Below are 27,262 nucleotides of genomic sequence, written 5' to 3'. Positions count from 1 at the left end.
GAGTTTTGAGTTTTTCCCACACTCTGCGCTTGGGTCCATTCCCGCAGCCCTCATCTGACAAGGGTGTTATACATTCAGCTAAATATTTAGCTGAATGTTTCATACATTTAGTCAATGTTACATTCATTTTGCAAAAATGTTTTATTTTAAATTTAATTAAATATTTATTCATTTAACAAAAGGTTTTGTACGTTAAGCAAAATCTTCAGCTAAATATCTCATACAATTAATTAAATGATTTAGCAAAATTGTTATAGATTTAGCAAAATGTAAAAATAAAAAAAACCCTTATTAATAAAACATTTAACTCATTTATATCATTTTCAGACACCACATTAAATATTTACACCTGTCAATTCAAAGACAATAAATGTAAGACTTTTTCCATTAAATCTGAGAGAAATAGGGATATTTCAGTTAAATGCAGAAGAAAATGCATGGTAAAATAATAGTTTTATGTTGCATTTGGGACCCCATAAGTTACTGTACTACAGTATGACACCGTAATGTAACATCTGTACTGCAACATAACGAACGTTATGTATCGTGCTGTAAAGTAAAACCTGGCATTATGAGAGTGCAGCGTGGTGTGATGAGTTGGCCTGTCTCCATGGTGACTTATTTGGGCTTCCTGACCTCGACGTACTCACTCTCCTCTGTTCCCTTTCCGTAGCCCTCCGTCAGGGAGCTCATGACGTCCACGTAAATGTCCTCCTGGCCTCCTGCTGAGTTCTCCTCCTGGCGCTGCTCCTCCTGCTCCTCCTCTGCAGCAGGGTTCCCGGGCGGCTGCTGCAGTCCCTGCCGTGCCCTCTTAGTGGGCCTGGAGCGGCAGATGTTCCCGTAGGTGGGCTCCTCCATGGGCTCAGGGTTGACGGAGGCCTGTGGGCTCAGATTCGGCCAAGACTCCTCCTCCTTCTCACCCCTCGCCTCGGCTGAATCCCTCTCTGTGCCCAGCTCAGCTTGGCCCTCCTTCCCCATCTCCTCCTGCACCTCCTCACCTTCTTCCTCTGCTCCTTCTCTCTCTTCCTGGATTTGTGTCGGATCATGGCGTAGTCAGGCGTCCGTTTTGGAAGTGCCCCGGACGATGCCCGTTCCGTGTTCCCCACCCGTGCCGGGAAGTTTGGAGAAATCCACGGTGGCATAGTGCAGGGCGCCCTTCGTCCCCCTTTTCCATCGCACTCGCGCCCCGACAGCATGGTCATGTTGACGTAGATCGATTCCTCATCTTGAGCGGCTGTCTGATCAAGAGGTCAAAAGAAAAAGAACGGTGCGAATTTGTGAAACGTCAACATTGGGACACAGCCATTTGAAGAAAATGACAGGGCAGCTGCAAAAAACTGTGTTGAGAAACAGCCAGAGAAGAAGGAAGAGATGTCATCTTTTAGATTCTTCACTCACAAAGTTAAGAAAAATAATGTCTCCCAATGCCTATGAAAACAAAACTAAAAGAAAACTGTCCTGCTTCACTGTGTTAATTAATTCTTGCATTCACAATGAATATAAAAAACAAAACCTTGTTGTGATACATTTCATTTTCACCCAATGATAAAGCTATGAGCACGTGAAGTTTCAACATTTTAAATATCATTCACACTGACTAATTCTGCCATTTTTACAGGTCAACAGATATCTGTTCTGTAAATTAAAGAAATTAGTCAAAGCTCTTTGAAATAGTATCCATGTATGACATCAATTGTTTGTGTTCCTTTTATTATTATTATTCCCTATCTATACATATACATTTTTTTTTGCATTGTATAAATTATTCTGTAATAATTATGGTGTTAATGTGTTACCTGTGTTATAAAGTGCTCGTTACTTGTGGTACTTATAAAGGTAACAGTTATAGTTATTATCTAATATATCATTGCATAATTAATCATTAAATAATAGGCGAAACATGACTGTGCTAGGATACAGAGACAACATTTAGTTATTTCTCTTTTTCTCTGCTCTTTCTTAACACTTTTGATATTCGGTCAAAACCTCCTTCCTCCTTCTCTCCCTCGTGCATTTCCTCGTGCCTCTTTCACCCAGTGCAGTAGCCTGGCTCGAGTGGAGTACAGTAACATTATCAAACCGCAATCTCTGTCAGAGCTCTGGAGACTATACTTGTCCTCTTTCTTGGAAAGGTTTGAGGCACAGAGACAGCTGCAGTGACTGTGCCACCAGTTTTCCCATCCTGACTGGATTATCAGAAGAATACACTCAGATGAAAGTTTGAAAATGAACATACTCAAACTTCAGCAAAATGTATACATCTTTGAAATGTCATTCCCTCAGCTGACAGGTATATGTAAGGGAACAGTAATAACAAGTTTAACCAAAAAATTTAAGTTTATATAATAAGCATTACAAAACAAAAAAACAATACATATATTACAATTTTACTTGTGATATTTTATCTAATTATTTTTGGTATGTCTTATTAGAATTAAAACACTTTGTAGCTCCCCAATAGAAATTTGTTAGGCATACATTTCCCTGGCAAATACCATTTTAAGCACTTAAAATGCTTCTTATACATAAGAATCAGTTAAAGATAAAACCTGTCTGTGGTTTATAGATGATCAGCTCTAGGTGTTTGTGTACTTTTAGATACATACCATTAGGTGCCTTGTTTAGTTAATGTTTAATAATTATTCCAGTACTATTGGTACCCTCATCTCAATTTCCACTAAGGCGTTATGAATACTGAATATGCTTTCAGACGTGGAAAGAAAGATCTCTGGTGAATGTCTCTAAAAAGTAAGTGTATAGGTGTGTGTATGTGTGCGCATGAATGTGTACGTGTGTGTATATGTGTGTGTGTGTGTGTGCGTGCGTGCGTGTGTGCGTGCGTGTGTGTGTGTGTGTGTGTGCGTGTGAGTGTGTGTGTGTGTGTGTGAGAGAGAGAGTGTGTGTGTGTGTGTTTGTCTCAGAGTTACCCCATCTGTCAGTATGATCCCTTCGCTGTCTTCTTCGCTGATTCTACTTCCAGAGCGCTGGATGTGTGTCTTCTTCCTGGAATAGCACACAGATTCAGCTGATGCACACCCGACTTTCATTATAATCACTGCAGAGATCAGTGTAACATTTAGTGCTTGTTTTTCTTACTTTCCATACGTTGGAAATTGCATTTCACCATCATGTGGGAGCAGCACTTTGCAAAGTAGCACAAACCAACAAATCAAAACCAAATAGGAATGGTCTGTAGCGTCCCTCCCTCAGCTGATGGTTAGGTTTAGGGTCAGGTTACCAAAGTAGCCAGAAAGCATCCACCAATCTCTATTTGTTTTGTTCTTTTGGTTGTTACTAACACACTCTGTGATTGGGTTAGGGTTGGAGCTCATCTGTTTGCTTTTAGGAGAAACACAGTCATCTTATCCCTCTAAACTTATTTCAGTTACAGATTGGATTACCAACACATCATTCACAAACACACCCTCCACCCCGCCCTCTCAAATCATAAGTACGTTCCCTTTTGCAGTTTTCTTCCCAATATATGACCTTCAATCTTATTGAATCAAATATCCTTGATAGATTCCACCCCAAGGTTAAAGGGGAACTTTCCATGAACATCAAATTTTAATGCTATGCTGGAGTTCAAATGTTAACGTTTTATTGATGTTCATATTTTTTATTAACATGACTGATCGGTAATGAATCAATATTGCCCATAGTTCATAATTGCTGATTTGCTTTGTTGTGTGTGTGTGTTTGGGGGGGGGAGGCTCTCTCTCTTTCCAGCAGTAAATCTAACCCTGTTAACCTTATTTAGGAGAACAGTGAACATAAAACAAATGACGAGTTGAACCTGAAACACCATGTGATGTGATACAAACGTTAGAAATGCTCAGAGGAACTGCCCCTCTGTGGGACTTCTGAACACACACCTTGCTGTGTGAACTGCCTCCCCTTCTGCACAATACAGAATACCGATTGTTTACATGGATTTGTCCACAGATAAAATGATTTGGCTTGAAAAGTGCGAGTTAAAATATTTTGATTCTTCAGGTCGTGAATTTCCATTCTCCTGAAAAAACCTCTCAATTTCTGAGCCAAGCTGCCACATTCACTCTTTGTGTCATAGAAACACGTGGAGTTTTAGAGGCGTGTTCTGGATGTGGGACAGGGACACATCTACATGAGCTCAGTTGGGGGTTGAGTAATATCACATAATAACATGGAATTACAGTGAAATTTCCCTTTACAACTGAAACTGAGTTTATAGGCCCCAGTTTCTCTTACTTTAGAATGTGCTGCATTATGAGGCATATCATCATCATGGCACCAGCACTGGCAGCTGCACCAATCAGCAGTGAGGCAATGCCAAAACCTGCATGAAGGACATGTCAGTTACATACTGAAAAACAGACTTCAAAAAATATATGTATATGTTCACCCAATTTACAGTGGAGACACAGCCTGCAAAATGTATAGCATTCTTTCCATTCTCTCTGAGATAATACATGCATTATTACTTTAGTAAATATCCACTAATAAATGAATGAACTTATGAATTACTGAAATAATTATTCAACCATGTATGCATTTGAAGAATGGTATTGTGTGGAACATAAAAAATTGTTGTATTCTAGAACCTGCCGTTCAAAAGCTTAATATATTCCAAAAACAAAAAGGAACAAAATACATTTTGCGTGGATATCAAATGAACCACTGCCCACCAATACAATGACCTAAAAATAATGTCACTTGCAGGAGGAAAAGAAGAAAATATATTAGCACAGTTACAGCGTCATCAACAGTACATTTACAAACCCTTAAATAAAACCATCAAAAGCTGCACCTCTGTATATTAGTGTGTGATGTATAAATATGTTAAAGAAAAGAAATGTACTTCCATTTACCTGAGTGTTGCTGTGGAGACAGGAGGTGGAGCTGGAGGCTGGAGGAGCCGAGAGTGTTGGTGCTGACGCAGAGGAGAGTGGGCGTGTCTCCCTGTGATTGGCGCATGGTGAGGGAGCTCCTCAGGCCTGTGTTCCCCAGCTGCTCCTCCCTGACGACTTTGTCAGTAGAGTTAGTGACCCGCAGTCCAGACACACGCCACTCCATGCTGGGAGAGGGATTCCCACGGCTCTCACAGGAGCAGCTGATCTCTGCTGCAGTTCTGCTGCAGCTCCCAGAGCCAGAGATCTGAGGCATGTCTGAACACAGGATCCACAGTTACTAATATGACAGCTGCACACATATAACAATAATATGATTTATACAATTATATAATAGATGCACTGAACATACATATCACATTCAGCTGTACAGTTTTTGATTTCTCTTTTCCATGTTCATTCTGTGCTTCACAGTAGTACTGTTCACTGCCACTGGACTCAGTCACATTAAAGGTGAGATTCTGTCCAGTTCCTACAGTGTTCATCTCTGTCCCATTCACTTTTATACCAGGTGTAGTTCTGCACTGCTGGGTTGGCTTTACTGCTGCAGGTCAGAGTCACAGAGCTGCCCTCTAACACTAAACCAGAGGGACTGACTGACACTGAGGTGTTCTTAGGAGCATCTAGCAGATGAAAATATGGCATGTGACGAGTAATGTAGCATTTGATGCAATGTAATGGCAGAATACTTTCAAAGATAAGCATGACATCAGGTAAAATGTACCATTTTTGATTTTTAATTATATCATTGCATTAATTGTCCTTATTTAATTATTTTATTAATTCAGCATACTGACCATGCAGTGAAAAGCTACAAAAATTATTTTTTTTAATGAAACGTATTATTATTATTATTATTATTATTATTATAAAATCTAAGAGTAATACATTCAAATCCAGCTCACTTACATAGAACTCGGAGAGTCAGATTGGCCTCAGACATCTTCTGAATGTTTCCATGTTGCAGAGTGTAAAGTGCCCTGCAGGTGATGTTCTGCCCATGGTGGAGGTGGGAAGCAGTGAAGGTCAGAACAGAAGACACAGACACATTCTCTTGCAGTTGACCCACACTGTCATTCAGCCTGGGGGTCCATGTCAGATTTGGGGGGAGTTTGGGACAGGGGGCTGCAGCAGAGCAGCTCAAACTCACAGAAGTCCCCTCCATCACCTCCAGCCTCTCTGGGGTTAACTTGGGTTTGGGTGGAGAGTCTAGAAGGCATGGAGATGTAGATGATGATAGGTCACTGTCCGTCTCAGGATTGGAGACTCAGAGCACTCAGAGCACACACTAATCACCACATTAACAGTGTCTGATTAACATGCAGTATTTACAACGTCATTTTCATTCTTTACTCTTTTACAGCCAAGGTGTATTTCTCATAGAGGACAGCATTTCTATCTCCGGTACCTAATTTTAAAAGCATAGGGTCTCTGCATAAACACAATGGAACACAGTGAAAAAGGCATGACAAATGCAATACCTTGTGCATTAATTTTGACACTATTAGGAAAAGTAAACTTGAATCCATTTAAGCCTTCCAATCTGAAGAAATAATCATCATTGTAAGACAAAGGGAAGCCATCCAGAATTGTGGTGCAGTTCTTCTTCAGCAGTTGTCCAATTAATTGTCCTTTAATTGTGTTCTGTTCAGCTGCTGTCCCAGTTCTACTGGAATCAAACACTTCTTTACCATCTTTGTCTCCTTTTCTCCATAGTCCTTTAGCCTCAGCTGTCAGATCATTGTCAAAATGAGGGAGTATATCAAATCTGCAGGGAATCAGCACACAGGATCCATTCAGAGCTTCTATACTTTGAGGCATCCAGACTGCCCAATCCCTGCCCAAGGCTCCTGCAACACACACAACACAACTCAGTATTACACTGGTGATCCTACAGCACGGACAAATAACTCTATACTGTACAAGCCTGGTTCATGTTAAAAATAGATTAACATAAAGCAACATTATGATGCCTAATAACTCATACCTGAAAACATCATAAGTATCATAAATACTTCCATTAAGCACATGGATATTTTCAAATGCTCTGACCACATAGTTGTGTGCATGACTGATTTGTGGGTACACTACAGTATATTCCTACATAATTACATATTCATTTTTGTAGTAAGCAACTTTCATTTCTCTTAATTTTTTCCAATAAGAAATGAATGTTATTATTTGGTCAAATCACCATGAAAAGTCTGATTGTTTATGTCCTCTGTATTGTACCAATGAACATTCTATAACTCCATCCACACCAAACCCCACCTTGCAGCAGACAGCCAATGAGGATGAATCTCTCTGCTCCAATCATGTCTCAGTATTAGTGAGGAGCAGAGGCACTGGGTGGAGCCGATCTGGAGAGGAGAAACACACTCAGCAAATTAACCAATAGACAGACGGTGTGTGCAAACCTCCTATTCAGTCCTTTATCAACCAGCAGCAGTGGGCTCACTGATTGGACAGATAGAATTATACCTGCATTTTTATTTGTTCTGTTTAAATCCTGTTATTCTGAGTCATTGCCTTTTTATCTTGGAAATTAAAATTTTTGAATGCTAGTTGAACACACTGCCCATGAAGTAAATATATTTTGTGCATGTAAGGAAGGCCTGCAATAACCTAACTAGCACAACTACACATTATTTACAGAATGAATGGACAGCAGTAAATGCTTTCTTTATTTGCCAGCATGCAGTTGGTCTTTCTGTCGTAACTGATTTTCTGTGGCAGTGAAAATCAGTTCAGTGAAAACTCCAATGCAACATGTGAGACACTGGAGTCCGATCTTCAGTATTCAAGGGCACTGTATTGTGGGTAAGTGTGCAGTCCATTAGTACTGTTAACATGCTGTACACAGGAATGCATGAATATACCGACATGATTGCCTACATAGCACACAAGATCGTTTTTGACAATAAGCGTACTGTGTTTCCGTGCTGACGGGAGAACAGGCTCATACACTAGAGTGGCGGTATAACCGCTGTGCTAGTTCAGTGCTGTGGTCAGCGCGACATCCTCTTCTGCCAGATCCCTGGGTTTGAGGTCTGTCAGATCCGTCATTAGACTTTGTGTCGCTTTTTTTCTTTATTTTGCACAATAAGACAACAAGCTGCTCGACATAAATACAATGAAATAAATGGCTAAATCATTCAAACAAAACAAGTTGAGGAGAAGGGATTTAGAGTTAAGGGGAGTGGGGTGCAGGGAAATCTTAATTTCTCTTTTTTCCTTTTTCTTATTTATTCTCAGTTTCTGTGGTGAAATTCACACAACCACACAACCGCTGTAACTGGCCTAACTAACACTTATGTTGGTCATTTTGCAGGATTTGACCAGAGGTACTATGCTTACGTCCCGTTGGGTGATCAGGCTGAATGTACTCATGTTCTCCTGATGTAAAGGTGCAGTCATGATGAAGGTACTGTAGAAATTCAGAACAGGAACAGAGCAGCAGCCAAAATCACTGGCCGTGATAAGATGTAATCTTTAAAAATTAGTTGCATGACAGATACAACCATGAACAGCCTGTTCAATCAAACCCATGAAATCTCTTTTTACAGCTGCTCCCTTATGGCTGAAGCACCAGACCTCTAGGAGAGGGTACTTCCTGTGGCTCATTTCCTGAAGCTATTTGCAAGTGTGGTTTCTCGGTACGAACACTTCGGCCCTGCCTAACAGTTACTATTAGGAATGGCGTTTTATCCTTTATATAGTACAAAGCATCAAACACTATTGAATTTATAAACAGATTATACTGTATGTGTATATGCTGTATGTGCATATATTGGCAAGACATGTATTAAGAAATAATTGTGTATTATTTAATTGTTGACTAGAATATGTGAGCAAGCACAAAGTCCTTGCAACTCCATTTCATATGGCTGTAATGTTTTAATTGGTCATTTATATCTAAGGACCGAGGACTTTTTCATTAATGAAAAAGCTTTCCCTACATGTCCATGAAAGTACAGGCTTGATTTAATCTAATTTGTTTTATTGGGATGGCAGGTATGCCATTCCGCCAAGTTACGCCTTGGCGGGGGCATGCCCCATACCTATACAGTACCGAGAATTTGGTACTTTTCAGGGTTCCCCACAGAAATAACCACAACAGCCACAGACACTCAGCCCTTAAAAACATTAAATTCTGTACATTCTGACCCCATTTCAACAGACAGATTTCATAAACAACTTCACATGTTCACACAATAAAGCCCCAACTAAGGGGATTTTGCGTTTTCTCCTTCTTCTTCTTCTTCTTTTATTTCTTCTTCTTCTTCTTCTCCTCATTCTTATTTTTCCTGCCGCCTACTATCCTACTAACAACATGTCTCCCCATTGGACATTTTACCGACATCAGCCAAATCCACATCCTCACGACCCAATCAAAAGCTCGCATACACACGCAAAATACCCATACCTTTTTACTCTGAATCATTTCCAGTTTAAACAGCTAATCTGCCTGTGGCCTAGTGGGTAAGGTTACAGTCTCAGGAACATAGGCTTGTAGGTTCAAGCCCAGCTAGGGACATGTTTCTTTAACCTGTTTTTACCCTCACTAATAATTGTCTACTACTTCTCAATTATTGCTTTTGCACCATATCTACCCGAAGTTCACCGAACGTATACACTGCATTATGACGTACCGTCTGCACGTTCAGTTATTAACCAGCTACAATATTGCAAAGCCATATGGATTCAACGGGAGCTCTTCTGTGCTTACTGGCCTGTGTTCTTCTTTAAAACCACGGACAGGTTTGCTAATGACATTTCACGCATTGCATAGCTATGTCATAGTGCTGCACTAACAAAGTCACAGACTGGTAAACCTCCAGTTGAAGGATTGAATCCCGCCTCGCCCTCAGGCAGATAATTTCCTCTTTTACACTAACTTTTTCTTACGCTTTTATATTTTCTTTACCAAAACTCACTCACGGCCACCCATATGCATTACATGACGGCAAATGTATTCATTTTATTAAAAAGTTACACCAGTTCACCACTGTGCCATTTCTACTAACTATATTTCTTCACTTGGCTACCGTACAAAACCTTCTTATCAGCAAACGCCACGTTTCTACATTCATGTTACCTCGCCCTGTTCTCTATCTAGCCACATACAAACAATTACTACATATGTACGTTCTGCAATTCCCCATTAAAACATTACATTTAAAATCATGACTCACTCATAAGTATAACTACTAGTACTGAACATGAGAAAAGAACATCAGTGCAATAGATTTCACACGTTACTTAACCCTCCACTTTATCAGTTAATGTTTTACACCGACTATTATATATACCATTCCATAAGGAAACTAAGCTCACTCATGGTCACTTTATTTACTCCGCACTATAGTGTGTGATCATGTCAACCTTCACCTACATGCCCATTCTGCTAAAAACATATTGTTTCAACTACGCAATTTCATAATTTCTTCCTAATTTCTCTCACACTGTTGTTATTTTCTCATGTGCAAAGCCTGCTGGGACATATGCGTCTGCTCCTATTCTCCACTATCAAGTTTTCCGGTTCTAGCTTAGCAAAACAGCAAAGAGGACTCCCACCTGCAGATAAGCCTATCAAAATGCCTTATAAACCTTACAAACACTAAAAGTGCATCTCCACGAAATAACAGACAACGGAGCAGGACAGCAGGGTACACAAGTTGCGACCTAGGGAGCTCTAATTCTACGGGCTTGCTGATTCTTTTCTCAATCAAGGGTCGTTGGATGGCCGTCAAATCCGTGAGTACATACACTGGCCATATTTCACCTGCATTTCTGTTGCGTTTACACTTACGCCACCGCACCCTTTGTCACTGCCACTGTTTTACATATGTAGGAAACCAAAGCTGCTAAACAGTACACGCTTATCAGACTGTACAAATTCACACAAGGATAGCCATAATCCACAACCGTTTCTTACAGGGTCACTTCGCATTTCTCACTCTCATAATAAAACGCTTTGCAAAAAGAAATAATATCTCCACGAAATATTCGAAATATTTGACTCTTTGATCTGACACAAAGTTTGCATGACATTGTAAAATGGTAAGATTACAAAACACAGGGCCAAGTGACTTGAAAGAACTGAGGAAATATTGGGTAGCATTGCTTTGGAATACATCTTATTTAATTTTGGTGAGGCAAGATAGCCTATATTGTTTGTAGTACCGTAACTTGGCGTCATTTTGATATCAATACTTTTAATGGCAGGCCTGGACTGGTCTTGTATGTGTGAGTAATTTGGCATTTTTGTACGTTGAAAACGTGTTTTTTATGAGATGAAATATTACTCTCACAATGATACGGTTTTGATTTTGTTTATTGCTCAATCTGGATAAGACTGCAATACAGGTAACTACCATGATGATGATAAAAAGTAAAACAGGGATACACAGTGCATTGAAAGCAAGTGCTTCTGCACAGGTTGGAAACACCTATCTACTCAAGAGTCAGCGTCCCATCTAGGAATTGAACCCGTGACCTTGAGGTGCGAGCCCATTTCCAAAAGCGACACTCTAGGCTACGGGTTCCCTTTCGCTGGGGGAAGTGCAGAGACAGGAAGTGACCCGCACCTGTGGTGTTCCTTCCTGTCTGCACGAGGCTGGGAGGAGAGCGATGTCTAAGGCTGCTGAACATGCTGACGTTTCCACCGGGAACAACGGTTTAGGTGATGTTGTCAAAAGAACCTGAGGGTAACCAGGGGCACCCGTGGTTGAAGGAGTATACCCCTCGACTGCGATGTCCTGCATTGGTCGGAGACGCGAGGCGAAAACAGACGAGCATGAGCTCACTACGAACATCGATGTAGGATGTGAGCAGGCAGTTTATTTTGGCAGTTCCCTGTAACACATTTATAAGTATGACGCTGACTGCGTGTTTTTTTTAATGCAGTGTGGTCTCAAATGTGTGAACTGCAGTTTAGCACTGAATATTTTACTGTGCGAATGGAAAAAGTAATCATTTAAATTCTGGATTATTTAGCTTTGAAAGATCAATAGTTAGCAGTGGTTTTGTGACAGTTTTGTTCATTTTGTATCAGTTTTTGTCTACCTGTGTGCTGCCTTTTTACTGAAATTGCCAGCCTGTGGAAATGCAGGCTTTAGTTATGTGAATCATTTTGTATTACTCATAAGTCACTTTTGCAGTCTGCATTGTTTATGCTTCTAGAAACTTCCAGCCACAAAAAAATGCTTATGTTTAGGATCAGGGGTCTTCAATCTTATTCAGAAAGGGCCGGTGTGGGTGCAGGCTTTTGTTCCAACCAAGCAGTCACACACCTGATTCTACTAATAAAGATCCTTTGCAAAGACTCTAGTGGTTGATTAGTAGAATCAGGTGTGTAGCTGCTAGGTTGGAACAAAAGCCCGCACCCACTACGGCCCTTTCTGGGTAAGATTGAGGACCCCTGTTTAGGATGATCAGGATTTGGCTTTATCAGTCATAGATGGAATCTACAACCATTAAAATGGGTTGTGTGTAGTAGGCCAAAGAAATATTATTTTGTGTAATTGTAACGTCTTGAAGTTGTTTGAGATCCCAATACCTACAATTCCTGCTATTCCTTTGTTTTGTAAAGCTCAAAATATTTCATATAACAATATACTGTATAATTTTGAATAAAAAAAAATTCCTTCAAGAAATGTCATCTAGTCTGGCTTCCTGTTTTTTTTTATTAACCGAATAACAGAAGCATACTCAAAAGAAGCCCGTTCTCACCAGAAGAGAGACAACGTTCTGCAGTGATGTGAAAGACTGATATCTAATTATAGGAAGCATTTGGTTGCAGCTATTGCTGCTAAGCGTGATGCAACCAGTTATTATGTTTAAGGGGGCAATTACTCGCACGCATGGGTGATATGAGTGTTTGTTAAATTTTTTCATTAAATAAATGCAATAATTTAAAAAATGTGTTTTGTGTTTACTCAGGTTTGCGTTGTCTAATATTACATTTCGTCTAAAGATCTGGAACCATTCAGTGTGACAAATACACAATACTAGAGGAAACCAGGAAGGGGAAAAATACTTTTTCACAGCACTCGAGGTTTGTCGATCCTCAAGCCGGCTAGCTAGCAGACTTCCTTCACACAACATACACTGGTGCAAATATAAGGAGAGCTAGGCTTTCTCCACATTTTACTTTTTTTTTTACCCAGAAAGCAAGCCAATTACAGATATCTCTTATGTGGAGTGACTCACAAGCATAACATTTGTACGTGCCACGTATCCCTTTTCAGGTTTGAATACATCACTCAACAAGTCAGCTCCCCACCTGGGGTCGGAAGCTACCCATGACCTTGAGCGTCAGCAAGCCCGTTTTTTCCCAAAAGCGGCCACGCTACGGGTTCCTTTTCGCAGGGGAAAGTGCAGAGGGAGGAAGCGAGCCGTACCTGTGGTGTTCCTGGAGGTGTGATATCTCCAGCTGCCTGTCTCCGCAGTGAGCTCCAGATCTTTGGGTCACTTCAGCTCGTCACCTGCATAAATGGAAACTGCGAGTGGAGATGTTCCCGTCCACCCTGCAGGCGTCACCGCCCCGCCCCAGACCCCCCCCCCCATCCCTCCCCCTCCATCCTCTTCATGATTTTAAATAAATTAAATTTGAGTACAGTATAATTAGAAGCATTGTACTGGCCTTAAAACAGTAGTGAGTAGATCTAAGGAAGTAAGTAAACCACCCACCCCACCCCCTTGATATTTCTAGTGTGGCTTTTAAGTGGCTTTTACTCTTAAAGCACACACACACACACACAAACACACACATTAACACACACACATACACACACACACACACACACACATGCACACATATGACCACACACACACAAACACACACATTAACACACACACATGCACACACATTAACACACACACATACATACACACGCACACACAAACACACACATTAACACACACACTCATGCACACACATTAACACACACACATGCACACACATTAACACACACACATACATACACACGTACACACACACACACACATTAACACGCAAACAGTGACTAGTACACATGCATCTATGCACAGATATACACAACCACATGCGCATGGGCACACACAAATGCACAAGTACACAAACAAACATGGCACATGAATACACACAGACAGGTTAATGGACATACATGCATGTACACACGTGTGCATACACACACACACACATGCATCTTACAAACAAACACACTACAACAAAATTGCATTTACACCCCTTCATCTCCAACTTAGTTTGGACAATTTATTTTCAAACGATAAACAGTTGACTATAACTTTGTTTGAGGAAACACTTTTATTGCATGAAGTGTAACCTAAGAAAGGGGTGGTAGATTTACATTAACTTCACTCATGAACCTCTCTTTTATACTTAATTCCACAAACTGTGCAGTCCATTAGTATTTGGACAGTCACATCATTTTTGTTGTTTTGACCCAGTACTCACATTAATAATAATGATAATACATTTATTTTATATAGCGCTTTTCACTGACTCAAAGACATTTTACAGCACAGGCAATATAAGCATAATTATCAAAAAAATAAATAAATAAATACAAAGGTACAATAAAAACACATATAATACAGAACATGCAGTGGGACCACTGGTGCAGTGGTAGTAGGAGGGGGTGTGATGGACAGAGGGGGAAGACAGACATCAAGGGAAGGCTAGGAAAAAGAGGTGGGTTTAAGGTGTGATTTGAAGGAGGTGAGTGAGTCTGAAGTATGGATGTCAGGGGGGAGGGCATTCCAGAGTTTGGGGGCGGAAGTTGAGAAGGTGCAGTCGCCAAAAGAATGGAGCTGAGAGGGGAAGGTGGTGAGGAGGCCGGCAGTGGATGAACGTAACTATCTGGATGGCTGGTAGGGGAGCAGGAGGTCAGAGAGGTATATGGGTGAGAGGCCATTTAGGGATTTATAGACTAGGAGGAGCAGTTTGAATGTGATGCTTGATGTGATTGGGAGCCAGTGTAAATCTTTCAAGACAGGGGTGATGTGAGACCGGGGGGATGTGCAGGAGAGTATTCTTGCAGCCGAGTTCTAAACCAGTTGCAGTTTGTGTAGGGGGTGGGAGGGAAGACCAGTGAGGAGAGCGTTACAGTAGTCCAGTCTGCTAGATATGAATGTATGGATGAGTTTTTCTGCATCGGGATGGGTGAGGGAGAGTTTAAGTCTGGAGATATTGCGTAGATAGAAAAATGAACCTTGACAGTGTTATTGATGTGATTTTCAAATGAGAGGGATGGATCGAGTATGACAGTGAGGTTGTGGACCAGGGGGGAGGTGGAGACAGGGGTACCATCAATGGGGTGAGAGATGCTGTGTAGTTTTGTGAGTTGGGGTTTTGGTCCGATGAGTATGATTTCAGTTTTTTCACAGTTGAGTTGTGTTGCATCCAGGATTTGACGTGTGTCAGTTTTCAATGATGGCAGTGGGTGGCTGATTAGTGAACGTAGAGCTGATATAGATTTGGGCGTCATCTGAATAGAAATGGAAATTGAGACCAATGCTGTGGAGGATGGGGCCAAGGAGAAGCATATAGATGATGAAGAGGAGGGGACCAAGAACAGAACCTTGTGGGACACCCTGTGTGACAGTGGCAAGATCTGAGGTGTGACCATGGATAGATATGAATTCTGACCGATTTGTGAGGTATGAGTGAAATCAGTTGAGAGATTGGCCAGTAATGCCTAGGTGGGACAGACGGGTGAGGAGGATGTTGTGGTTAACTGTATCAAAAGCGGCAGAGAGATCCAGGAGGATGATAATGCTATATGCACCAGAGTCAGAGAATATGAGGAGGTCATTTACAACTTTGGTGAGGACTGATTCTGTGCTGTGATGGGGTTGGAAGCCAGACTGAAGGGGCTCAAAGAGGTTATTGTTGGACATGTAAGAACGGAGTTGGGAAGCAATAACTTTTTACAGGAGTTTGGACATGAATGGGAGGTTGGAGATGGGATGGTAGTTGGAGAGGGTGTTTGGGTCCAGGCCAGGTTTTTTAAGGATTAGGGTGACAGCAGCAGTTTTGAAGATGGAGGGGACAACACAGTGGGTCAGGGACAGGTTAATGAGGTTGGTGATGTAAGGGCAGAGAGTAGGGAGGCAGGCTTTAATCAGGGCAGTGGGGGTGGGATCTAGGGAGCAGGTGGTGGATCTGGCAGGGAAAATGAGTTTGGTGAGTGAGTCAATCTGGGTGAAGGTAAAACCGGGGGGGGGGGGGGGGGGGAGAAGTTGCGGCAGCAGTAGTAGGGAGTGGTTCATGTAAAGGGGGTGTGGATGAGGTGAGAGTGTGGTGTATATTGGTGATTTTGTGGAAGAACTATAGGAAAGAGTTGCAGAGTGATGTGGAGCCAGATGTAGCATTATTTTCATGGGGGTTGAGAAGTTTGTTAACAGTGGAGAAGAGGGTGCGGGGGTTTCCGTTGGAGTTTTGGATTATGTTGGAATAATGAGAGCATCGGGCAGCGATGAGAGCATCTCTGTATGTCTCTGTATGTATGTGGAGTTGGTGGGCTTGGGCATGGACAGTGAGACCATTTTTATTGTGGAGGCGCTCTAGGTGACGGCTGGTCTGCTTCATGGCACAAAGCTCAGGGGTAAACCAAGGGGATGGAGTGGCAAAGGTGACCAGCTTAGTTTTGAGAAGGCAGAAGAGTTGAGGGTACTGGATAGTGTGGTGGACAGCTGAATTGCGAACTCTTCAGGGGAGTGTACAGTGCGGTCAAGTGGTAGGGCAGATGTGATTGAAGCAGCAAAGTGGGCAGGGTTTATGGAGTTGGTGGTCCAGAAGCAGATGGTTCGCGGATGTTTGGGCTGAAAGGCAGGGGTGGACAAGAGAAAATTAATCAGTCTGTGGTTAGACAAAGTGAACTGAGAGCTGGTGAGGTTTTGAGACTGGTAGCAGACAAGGTCAAGAGTATGGCCCTTGGAATGTGTGGGGAAGTGTACGTGTTGAGTGAGGTTGAAACAGCCCAAGACTACATTGAGGTCGGAGGCAGGGGTACAATGAGTGGAGTCGACATGTATGTTGAAGTCGCCCAGTAGCAGTAGACGGGAAGACAGGGAACAGGCAGATGAGAGTAGTTTCAGTTAATGCAGACAGGAAAATCTGATTTGGTTTAGGGGGGCGATAGATGAGAACAACAATGACACTGTAATTTAAATGCAATGGATTCAGAAGATGTAACTGAAACTGGGAGGGAAACTTCAGATGGTGTGAATTTTACATTATAGATGATTGCAAGGCTGCCACCCCTACCAGAGGGGTGGGGTTTGCAAAAGTAGCTAAAACCTGGGGGTGTGGCTTGGTTTAATGAGAAAAAGACGCCTGGCTGCTGCCAGGTCTCACACAAAAAAAGAAAGTCCAGTTTATTGTCAATAACAAGTTCATGGAGCAGCGGGAATTTGTTGTTAATGGAGTGAATGTTCAGCAGAGCAAAGTTGGCATGGCAAATTGACTGTTTGGCTACTGGAGGGGCTGTGGGGAATGAACGCAAAACAGAATAATCCGTGAGGTGGGTGCTGATTCCTCGTGTCGTTGCAGAGTGATCGATAGTCCATATGGATGGGATAGATTGTGCTGATGTTGTAGTGGCAGCGTGGATGTTGCAACGACGCCCCCGTTGTAGGTATCAGGTGTGAAGAATGCCATGCTTTCTGCACCGGAGGAAGGTGAGTGAGGCAACAGTGTAGCGAGAATTGAGAGTGAGCAGTTGTGATGGGCTGTATTGTAACATTGTCATTGAAACCTGGGGGTGATAAATCCGGTCGTGGTTGCGGGTGTTCAGTAGCTGCCACAGGCAAGGCAGCAAGCACCTGCCTTGCCTGTGGCTTGTAGTTTTGACTGAATGTTTCTGACCCAACCCACCCCCCACCCCACCCCACCCCCATCCTTGTGTGAAAATGTAGACATTGTAGTCCTGCGTTTTGAGTTACACCATATTCATGGTACAGTATATGCATTTTCTGTTACAGAGAGTCCTGGACTGTGATGCAGCTGCACAGCCTCGTGGGTTCATTTTCATTGATGAAGCTGGATTAAATCTAGCCAAAACCAGGCGTTGTTGTGTGCCGCCATTAGCCTGCAAGGAGTTCTCCATCACCATGCCACCCTAGGTCCCTACAATACTGCACACATAATCACATTTCTGGATACACTACATAATGCAGTTGTACAGGACGAACCAGAGCAGCCCAGGTGTGTTGTCATCTGGGATAATGTTAGTTTCCTGATTCACCAACCACAATAACTTCACAGTTGTATACTTGCCCCCTTACTCCCCATTTCTCAATCCGATTGAGGAATTATTTTTGGCTTGGCGTTGGAAAGTGTATGACCGCCAACCACATGCCCACCTGCCTCTTCGGCAAGCAATGGAAGAGGCATGCGGAGACATTGAGGTGGGGTCAGTCCAGGGTTGGATACGGCACGCAAGGCGATATTTTCCCCGTTGCCTAGCCAGGGATGACATTGCTTGTGATGTGGATAAGGTGATGTGGCCAGACCCTAACAGAAGGCGGAATCTATAAACCATCCACCCCATCCCTTACAATCCCTTACAATACAATTATTTTTCCTGTACAACATTCCCACATTGTTTCTGTGAGTTTACAGTAACATATTTTATTGATTACTGTACTGTAATTCTACTTTTCTTTGTGTTTTTTTTGTTGTAAAAACCTGCAATGGCAAAAAAATAAGCTGTATATATGTTTTTCTGAAGCCTTTCTATTTTTGTGTTCATTGACATTTTAGTAGATGTACTGTACTGGAACAATCTTTCACAGAAGCCTGTATGAGAAAATTAAAAAGGTATACAAAGTACTAAAGACAGCAGTGTTTTGTATGAAGTACATCAGTGTGTTGTTGCTGCTTTGAAAGAGTAATTCAAATGGTGCATGTGTGTATCATTTTGTTGCAAAAATGTCATTTTGAAAAAGGATTGTTAGATTTTGATTGCAGAGTTTCATTTTGACGTAGAAGTGAAATGTTTATCTCCAAGTGACATCAGTCATAAAACATTTGTGTTCAGTTTTGTTTGTCTCTGCTGAACGTGTGAGGGTCTGATTGATTTCCCTCTGGTTCATCATCAGATTGCCCATCTGTCTCCAGTTACTTGCATTTAAAAAGGCATGGTTTGCCATTTTACCGGGCAGACTCTTTGAATTTGCTCTGTACTTTTGGATTGTGATCATTTAGTTGATGATGCTTGTTTGACCTCATTTTAATTTCTTGCCTAGCCCTACTACTTTGTCTGCCCAGTGGATTCTAGAAGGTGCTTGACCCCATTTTCTCCAATCCTACCCTAACTCTCGTTTAGTCCCTTTATTCGCTGTATAGGGTGTGATCCCAGGTGGATAAGGATTCCTTCCCCTGGGATACCATTTTTGTAATTTTGCTTTGTTGTTTTCCTTTGTTATTTTTGTTATTTTGTTATTTAATAATAATAACAATAATGTCCAATGTGTCATGTGCTCACTTTGAACTGGTGCTCTAATAATGCTCTTTCAGGCTCAGTTTTTGAATTTTTTTTATTTGAAGGAAGTGATCTCCAGGTTGGTCTTCATTCTTTTAACAACATGCAAGGCAAACAGGATGCAAGGCAAACTGTAGACTACTTAGGCATACCTCCATTTTATTAAATGCTGAAATGAGTTGGCTTATCAAAAAAAAAGAAAAACGAACAAACAACTTAAATACGTAATTCAGCAAACAAGATAGTGACCACACAGTTAGAGAAATGTATGAATTAACTCGATATAGCACTTTTCCCCCCAGGCTAGCTCCCTTCTCTTTTCTGTGGCTGAGGGAGAACTATAATCTTCATCTAAAATAGTAAAAAGTGTAAAAGGTACACAATCCTCAAAATGATCAAGAGAATGAGGGGTCTGGATCCGTTTGATTTACATGAAGTTGTGTTTTGCGCAAAGAAAGTCAAAATTTTTAATGCTAATTTGTAGGGGGGTCTCCACAACATTGGAAGGGTGTAACATAACAACATCAAAATCAGTAGTTGGCAAGCCTGTGAAATGGCACTGAGGCTGGTTTTTGAAATGGCGGATATGCCAATGTTCAATGTTCATCTCTGTTTACTATTGGAGTGCTGACCAATGCGAGCACACCCTGAGCGTGGCATTGTTGCTGCACGTTCCGGCGATGACCTGAAGAAAGACATTAAGAAACAGACACAAGTATCGGCGGCTCCATGCTGGGAGAGGGATTCCCACTGCCCCAACAGGAACAACTCATCTCCCGCTGTGAGGATTCAAGCTGCACCTCCTCCTGCTGGTCACCAGAGGGCGACATAACCATCACTCTGATTATGAGATTGCATGGTCACCTGTTAGCGATTCGAGAGTTAATGAATCACAACACTTATTCTGCCTTAGTTGCTTTGCTCCTCACTCTGTCTTGAGCCCATTAGCCTGCTGTTCTGTGCTGGCTTCTGATTGGGTGCTCTCTGTTATTCATTCTCTGAGTGTTATTCACAGCCTGGAGTATTTTGTATTTCCTGGAGTAGCTATCTTAGTTTTCTGTACACTAATCTCCTGATTAAAGTCTCTGCTATTTTTTTTGCAACTCCATCCAAGTCTCCAGTGGCCTTTCTATGCTATTAGGTCCACCACCACCACCACCGTTACACCCAGAGCCAGAGACCGGAGGCTCATCTGGGAACCTCTTGACGCAAAGTTAGTTGTGTTTAGTCATCACAAAAATTAACTTCCCAAAATTTGTCCACAGCAAGGTGAATGTTTCTTTTGGTAAACCACTGTAAGGCAGGTTGTGGAGGTTTCATACATTTAGCAAAATGTTTTATACTATTATAAATGTTTCAAATAGTCAGTAAATATTTCATACTTCAAATATTTCATGTTTTATACATTCAGCTAAAAGTCTTGTATGTTTAGCTAAATGTTTTATACATTTAGTTAAATATTTAGCTACAAGTTTTGTACATTAAAGGGTGTTATACATTCAGCTAAATATTTAGCTGAATGTTTCATACATTTAGTTCCTGTTTCATTAATTTTGCTAAATGATTTTTTATTTAGTTAAATATTTAGCTAAATATTTTATTCATTTAACAAAAGGTTTTGTACATTAAGCAAAATCTTTAGCTAAATATCTCATACATTTAATTAAATGTTTTAGCTAAATTGTTATAGATTTAGCAAAATGTAAAAAAAAAAAACCCTTATTAATAAAACATTTAGCTCATTTATATCATTTTCGGATACCACATTAAATATTTACACCTGTCAATTCAAAGACAATAAATGTAAGACTTTTTCCATTAAATCTGAGAGAAATAGGGATATTTCAGTTAAATGCAGAAGAAAATGCATGGCAAAATAATAGCTTTATGTTGCATTTGGTACCCCATAAGTTACTCTACTTCAGTATGACACTGTAATGTAACATCTGTACTGCAACATAACGCACGTTATGTATCGTGCTGTAAAGTAAAACCTGGCATTATGAGAGTGCAGCGTGGTGTGATGAGTTGGCCTGTCTCCATGGTGACTTATTTGGGCTTCCTGACCTCGGCGTACTCACTCTCCTCCGTTCCCTTTCCGTTGCCCTCCGTCAGGGGGCTCATGACGTCCACGTAAATGTCCTCCTGGCCTCCTGCTGAGTTCTCCTCCTGGCGCTGCTCCTCCTGCTCCTCCTCTGCAGCAGGGTTCCCGGGCGGCTGCTGCAGTCCCTGCCGTGCCCTCTTAGTGGGCCTGGAGGGGCAGATGTTCCCGTAGGTGGCCTCCTCCGTGGGCTCAGGGTTGACGGAGGCCTGTGGGCTCAGATTTGGCCAAGACTCCTCCTCCTTCTTGCCTCTTGCCTCGGCCGACTCACTGTCTGTGCCCAACTCAGCTTGGCCCTCCTTCCCCACCTCCTCCTTTGCCTCATCACCTTCTTCCTCTCCTCCTTCTCTCTCTTCCCTGGATTTGTGTCGGATCACAGCGTAGTCAGGCGTACGTTTGGAAGTGCCCCGGACGATGCCCGTTCCGTGTTCCCCACCCGTGCCGGGAAGTTTGGAGAAATCCACGGTGGCATAGTGCAGGGCGCCCTTGTCTCCCTTTTCCACCGCACCCGCCTCCGACAGCATGGTCTTGTTGACGTAGATCGATTCCTCATCTTGAGTGGCCTTCTGATCAAGAGGTCAAAAGAAAAAGAAAGGTGCGAATTTGAGAAACGTCAACATTGGGACACAGCCATTTTAAGAAAATGACAGGGCAGCTTCAAAAACTGCCAGAGAAGATGGAAGAGATGTTATCTTTTAGATTCTTCACTCACAAAGTTAAGAAAAATAATGTCACCCAATGCCTATGAAAAAAAATAACTAAAAGAAAACTGTCCTGTTTCACAGTGTTAATTCATTCTTGCATTCATAATGAATGTAAAAAACAAAACCTTGTTGTGAAACATTTCATTTTCACCCAATGATAAAGCTATGAGAACGTGAAGTTTCAACATTTTAAATATCATTCACACTGACTAATTCTGCCATTTTTACAGGTCAACAGATATCTGTTCTGTAAATTAAAGAAATTATTTAAAGCTCTTTGAAATATTAATTAATTCATCCATGTATGACATCAATTGTTTGTGTTCCTTTTATTATTATTATTCCTGTTATGTCCCTCCGCCTCAGGTGGGGGCGCTGGCCGTTTGGACACATGCGTGTGTCTTGTTACAGTTAATTGAGAGCACCTGTGGCGGTGCCCTTTTAAGAAGCCTGGAGTCGGCTTCTCAGGAGATGGGGGCTTTTTCTCCTCACCTCTCGACCACGGCCGGGTCTTGATTTTATCTTGTGTTTTGCAGCTATTTTAGTATTCCTTATGGGTAGTTGAATAAAGTTATTGGTTGTTTTTGGGAAGCCTTGGTTTTGGCTTTGTTATGTTTGCGGGGGCTTGAGAGCAACCGTAACAATTCCTATTTATACATATACATTTTTTTGCATTGTATAAAATTATTCTGTAATTATGGTGTTAATGTGTTACCTGTGTTATAAAGTGCTCGTTGCTTGTGGTACTTATAAAGGTATCAGTTACAGTTATTATCTAATATCATTGCATAATTAATCATTAAATAATAGGCGAAACATGACTGTGCTAGGATACAGAGACAACATTTAGTTATTTCTCTTTCTGCTCTTTCTTGACACTTGATATTCGGTCAAAAACCTCCTTCCTCCTTCTCTCCCTCGTGCATTTCCTCTTGCTCTTTCACCCAGTGCAGTAGCCTGGCTCGAGTGGAGTACAGTAACATTATCAAACCGCAATCTCTGTCAGAGCTCTTGAAAACTACACTTGTCCTCTTTCTTGAAAAAGTTTAAGGCACAGAGACAGCTGCAGTGACTGTGCCACCAGTTTCCCATCCTGACTGGATTATCAGAAGAATACACTCAGATGAAAGTTTGAAAATGAACATACGCAAACCCCAGCAAAAATGTATACATCTTTGAAATGTCATTCTCCCTCAGCTGACAGATATATGTAAGGGAACAGTAATAACACGTTTAACCAAAAAAATTAAGTTTATATAATAAGCATTACAGAACAAAAAACATATATACAATACATATATTACAATTTTACTCATGTGATATTTTATCAAATTATTTTTGGCATGTCTTATTAGAATTAAAACACTTTGTAGCTCCCCAATAGAAATTTGTTAGGCATGCATTTCCCTGGCAAATACCATGGCAAGCACTTAAAATGCTTCTTATACATAAGAATCAGTTAAAGATAAAACCTGCCTGTGGTTTATAGATGATCAGCTCTAGTTGTTTGTGTACTTTTAGATACATACCATTAGGTGCGTCTGCCTTGTTTAGTTAATGTTTTAATAATTATTCCACTACTATTGGTACCCTCATCTCAATTTACACTAAGGCGTTATGAATACTGAATATGCTTTCAGACGTGGAAAGAAAGATCTCTGGTGAATGTCTCTAAAAAGTAAGAGTATAGGTGTGTGTATGTGTGTGTGAGAGAGAGAGTGTGTGTGTGTGTTTGTCTCAGACTCACCCCATCTGTCAGTATGAGCCCTTCGCTGTCCTTCATTCTACTTCCAGAACACTGGATGTGTCTCTTTTTCCTGGGAATAGCACACAGATTCAGCTGATGCACACCCGACTTTCATTATAATCACTGCAGAGATCAGTGTAACATTTAGTCCTGTTTTTCTACTTTCTGTGTATTGGAAATTGAATTCCACCATCACAGGGGGCAATACTTTAGCAAAGTAGCACACCAACAAATCAAAACCAAACAGGAATGGTTTGTAGCCTCCCTCCTTAAAATTATGGAGAAGGAATGGCGAAAAACCAAAGAAGTACTGCAGCCAGAAAGCATCCACCAATCTCTATTGATGTTGTTCTGCTGGTTGTTACCAACACACTCTGTGATTGGTGGAGCTCATCTGTTTTCTTTTAGGAGTAATGAGACGAAACTGTCAGCTTACCTCTCAAAAATTATCTCTGTTTCAGATAATATTACCAATACATCATTCACAACCACGCCCCCTTCCCCCCAAATCACAAGTCAATATCCTTTTGCAGTTTTCTTCCAATCTAAGATCGTCAGTTTTATTGAATCAGATTCTACGCGAGGATTAAAGGGGAACATTACCCAAAAATATAATTTTTATGGTATGTTGGAGTTAAAATGTTAAAGTTTATGTATGTGTGTTTTTAACAGTATTAAAGGAGTAACATGGTGGTTGAACGTGACACTTCCCAGTTGTCTTCAGGCAACAACAAAACAAATGTGCATAATTTTTTTTATTATTCAGTCATTTCAATGTACTTTAAAACGTATTTTTCTAAGCCTAAATTTCCCACTATAAAAGTTCACCCGAACCGTCTGGGCGTGGTAATGAGACCTGTCAGTTAGCTATGATTGACAGACCGTGCCCCGTTACCATAGCTACCCCCATGATAAGCGCTCTTTTTGGGAGACTTTTCACAAGCTAGCTAGCTTAGTAGTATATCAAGTATCGATAGATAGCTAAGGTAAGGACGTTGACTTATATCCAATTATAATTTTGGCTATCTAGCTAGCCAAGTTAAGATAAAAGCACAACTATAACGTCCTCATAAAAGCAAACTAGCTAGCTAACGTTATCGATAACATTGCCTTATGAAAGCAAACTACCTAGCTAGCTAACGTTAGCTAGCTAGCTAGCTAAATGAATATAACCACAAATAATCTAATAGTCCTTAAAAGGCACTCTAATTTAAGTGAACCTAACGTTAGTCAAATATTTGCATTGTTTTGCCCATAAGCCAGCGGCGCAAACTATGGGTCTCGAGTTATCCATGGGTTTACGGGGCGTGGAAAGGGGAGTGATTACTGTGTTCGTGACGCACCAAGTTGACAACTTTCTCAACCGGTTGAAAATAGGACGATAAATTTAAAACGCATATTTCTCCAAAAATACAGAACGGACATATTTAATACTTCACTCATTGTGTTTCTTCAATGCCTCTTGTGCAAATAGCACATAAAACCGAGAAAGTGTGAAAATCACCATGGTACTCCTTTAACATAACTGATCAGTAATGTATCAAACAGTATTAACAGTTTGTGGAACCAGCTTCCAAAATTTATAAAGGAGTCAGACACAGTCTCAATATTTAAATCTAGATTAAAAACGCACCTCTATGCTCAGGCTTACAATCAGTTGTAGTCTGGAGACAGGTGCGAGAAGCCTGTAGTCATAGAGCTTTGTAGGTGGCAATCCTTTCCTTACTGTCACCTGTCAATCAGCTGTGACCCGACTTTACATGGGCTGGCTCTTGATAGGCGGGTATGGTTGTCTACCCCTCATGACTGCATGGGCTCTCCATCCCTGTCCTAGTAGATATGCAGCCATATTCTACTCCTGGCGGGGTCCCCCCCAATACATACCACTGCCACTTTACTCACTGTCTGCTATATTGCAAATTCCCTAATTGCCGTTTTCACCCTCTCCCCCACGCTGCCGGCGGGGCTCTTGCCCCAACCCTCGAGAGTGCTTTGAGAGTCGTCTGGTCTCCCCCACCTCTGCGGTCCAGCCCCTCCTTCGTCATTGCCTCCACCCTGCCCACATCTGCCGCCACCTGCTGTTCCCCATCACCGCCACCCGGCCCCACCCTTCATCTGAGCCACATCACATATCATATCTTGTGCATAAACTGGCTGACATGCTGGTCACCAGTCGGCACCCTGAGCCGACCAGAGGAGGATGGGTTTCCCCCTCCCTCTCTACTCTCTCTTTCTCTCTCTCTTTCTAGCAGTTAATCTAACCCTGTTGACCTTATTTAGGAGAACAGTGAACGTAAAACAAATGATGATTTGCTACGCTTAAGCTACACACCATGTGATGTGATATGAACGTTATAAATGCTGAGAGGGACCGCCCCACTGTGGGACTTTGAGCACACACCTCGCTGTGTGAACTGCCTCCTCTTGTGCAGAATACAGAATACCGATTGTTCACAGTTGCCACTTTTTCATTGGAGTCTAACAGGTACATGGATTTGTTCAGTGATAACTTGGTTTGAAAAAGTGTCAGTTATAACACTTTTTATTATTCAGGATGTGGATATCCATTCTCCAGAAAAATACATCTCAATTTCTGAGATCTGCTACAGTAACTCTGCATGTCATAGAAACACATTAAGTTGACGAGACATGTTTCAGACGCGAGACAGGGCAATTAACACATCTATACAGTTAAAAAATGATGACCCCAGCAGTAGGGTTGAGTAATATCACACAATAACATGGAACCAGGATGAAGTTTCCCTTGATACTGACTGTCCAGGCCCCAGTTTCTCTTACTTTAGAATGTGCTGCATTATGAGGCATATCATCATCATGGCACCAGCACCGGCAGCTGCAGCAATCAGCAGTGAAGAAATGTCGAAACCTGAACAAAGGACATTTCAGTTAGATACTGAGAAACACACTTTGGACAAAATAAAATATATAGGCAGTCATTTACCCAATCACACCGGAGAAACCGGCTGCAAAATTTAAAGCATTGATTCTTTCAGTTCTCTCCAAAATAATGCACACATTAATCCTTCAGTACACGTTCACTAATGAATTAACTAATTTATGAATTACTGAATTCATTTAATCATTTAACCATGGATGGATTTGAATAAAGCTACTGTGTGGCACAAAAAAAATTTGTTTGTGTTCTGAAACATGCCGTTCAAAACAAAATAAATTTTGTTTTGAACGGCGAATTAATACAAAATAAACCCCTGCCCACCAATACAAAGATCTAAAAATAATGTCACCTGGGAGAAAAACATAGAACTGAATTTAACTATATGGTTTACAGTATCATCAATGCTACTTTT

General features: G+C 41.4%; 1 protein-coding gene across 2 annotated transcripts in view; it reads right to left on the bottom strand.

Moving 5' to 3' along the window:
* LOC118226879 (myelin-associated glycoprotein-like) overlaps nucleotides 1-27,262 on the bottom strand; it is a 103,213-nt gene that overhangs the window by 17,520 nt on the left and 58,431 nt on the right. The window contains exons 1-3 of one of the 2 annotated variants that reach the window (XM_035416851.1): nucleotides 7,161-7,264; nucleotides 6,371-6,739; nucleotides 5,955-6,098 (exon numbers count right to left, since the gene is read on the bottom strand). In XM_035416851.1, the coding sequence (XP_035272742.1) occupies nucleotides 5,955-6,098; nucleotides 6,371-6,739; nucleotides 7,161-7,206 (559 nt within the window). In that variant the 5' untranslated portion in view covers nucleotides 7,207-7,264. Of the gene's footprint in view, nucleotides 1-5,954; nucleotides 6,099-6,370; nucleotides 6,740-7,160; nucleotides 7,265-23,933; nucleotides 24,004-26,732; nucleotides 26,821-27,262 lie in introns of those variants that run through there. The other variant, XM_035416842.1, reaches the window with a different exon arrangement.

The sequence above is a fragment of the Anguilla anguilla genome, chromosome 1 (assembly GCF_013347855.1).
Source record: "Anguilla anguilla isolate fAngAng1 chromosome 1, fAngAng1.pri, whole genome shotgun sequence".
Classification (NCBI taxonomy): Eukaryota; Metazoa; Chordata; class Actinopteri; order Anguilliformes; family Anguillidae; genus Anguilla; species Anguilla anguilla.
This window is presented reverse-complemented; position numbering and strand designations above follow the sequence as displayed.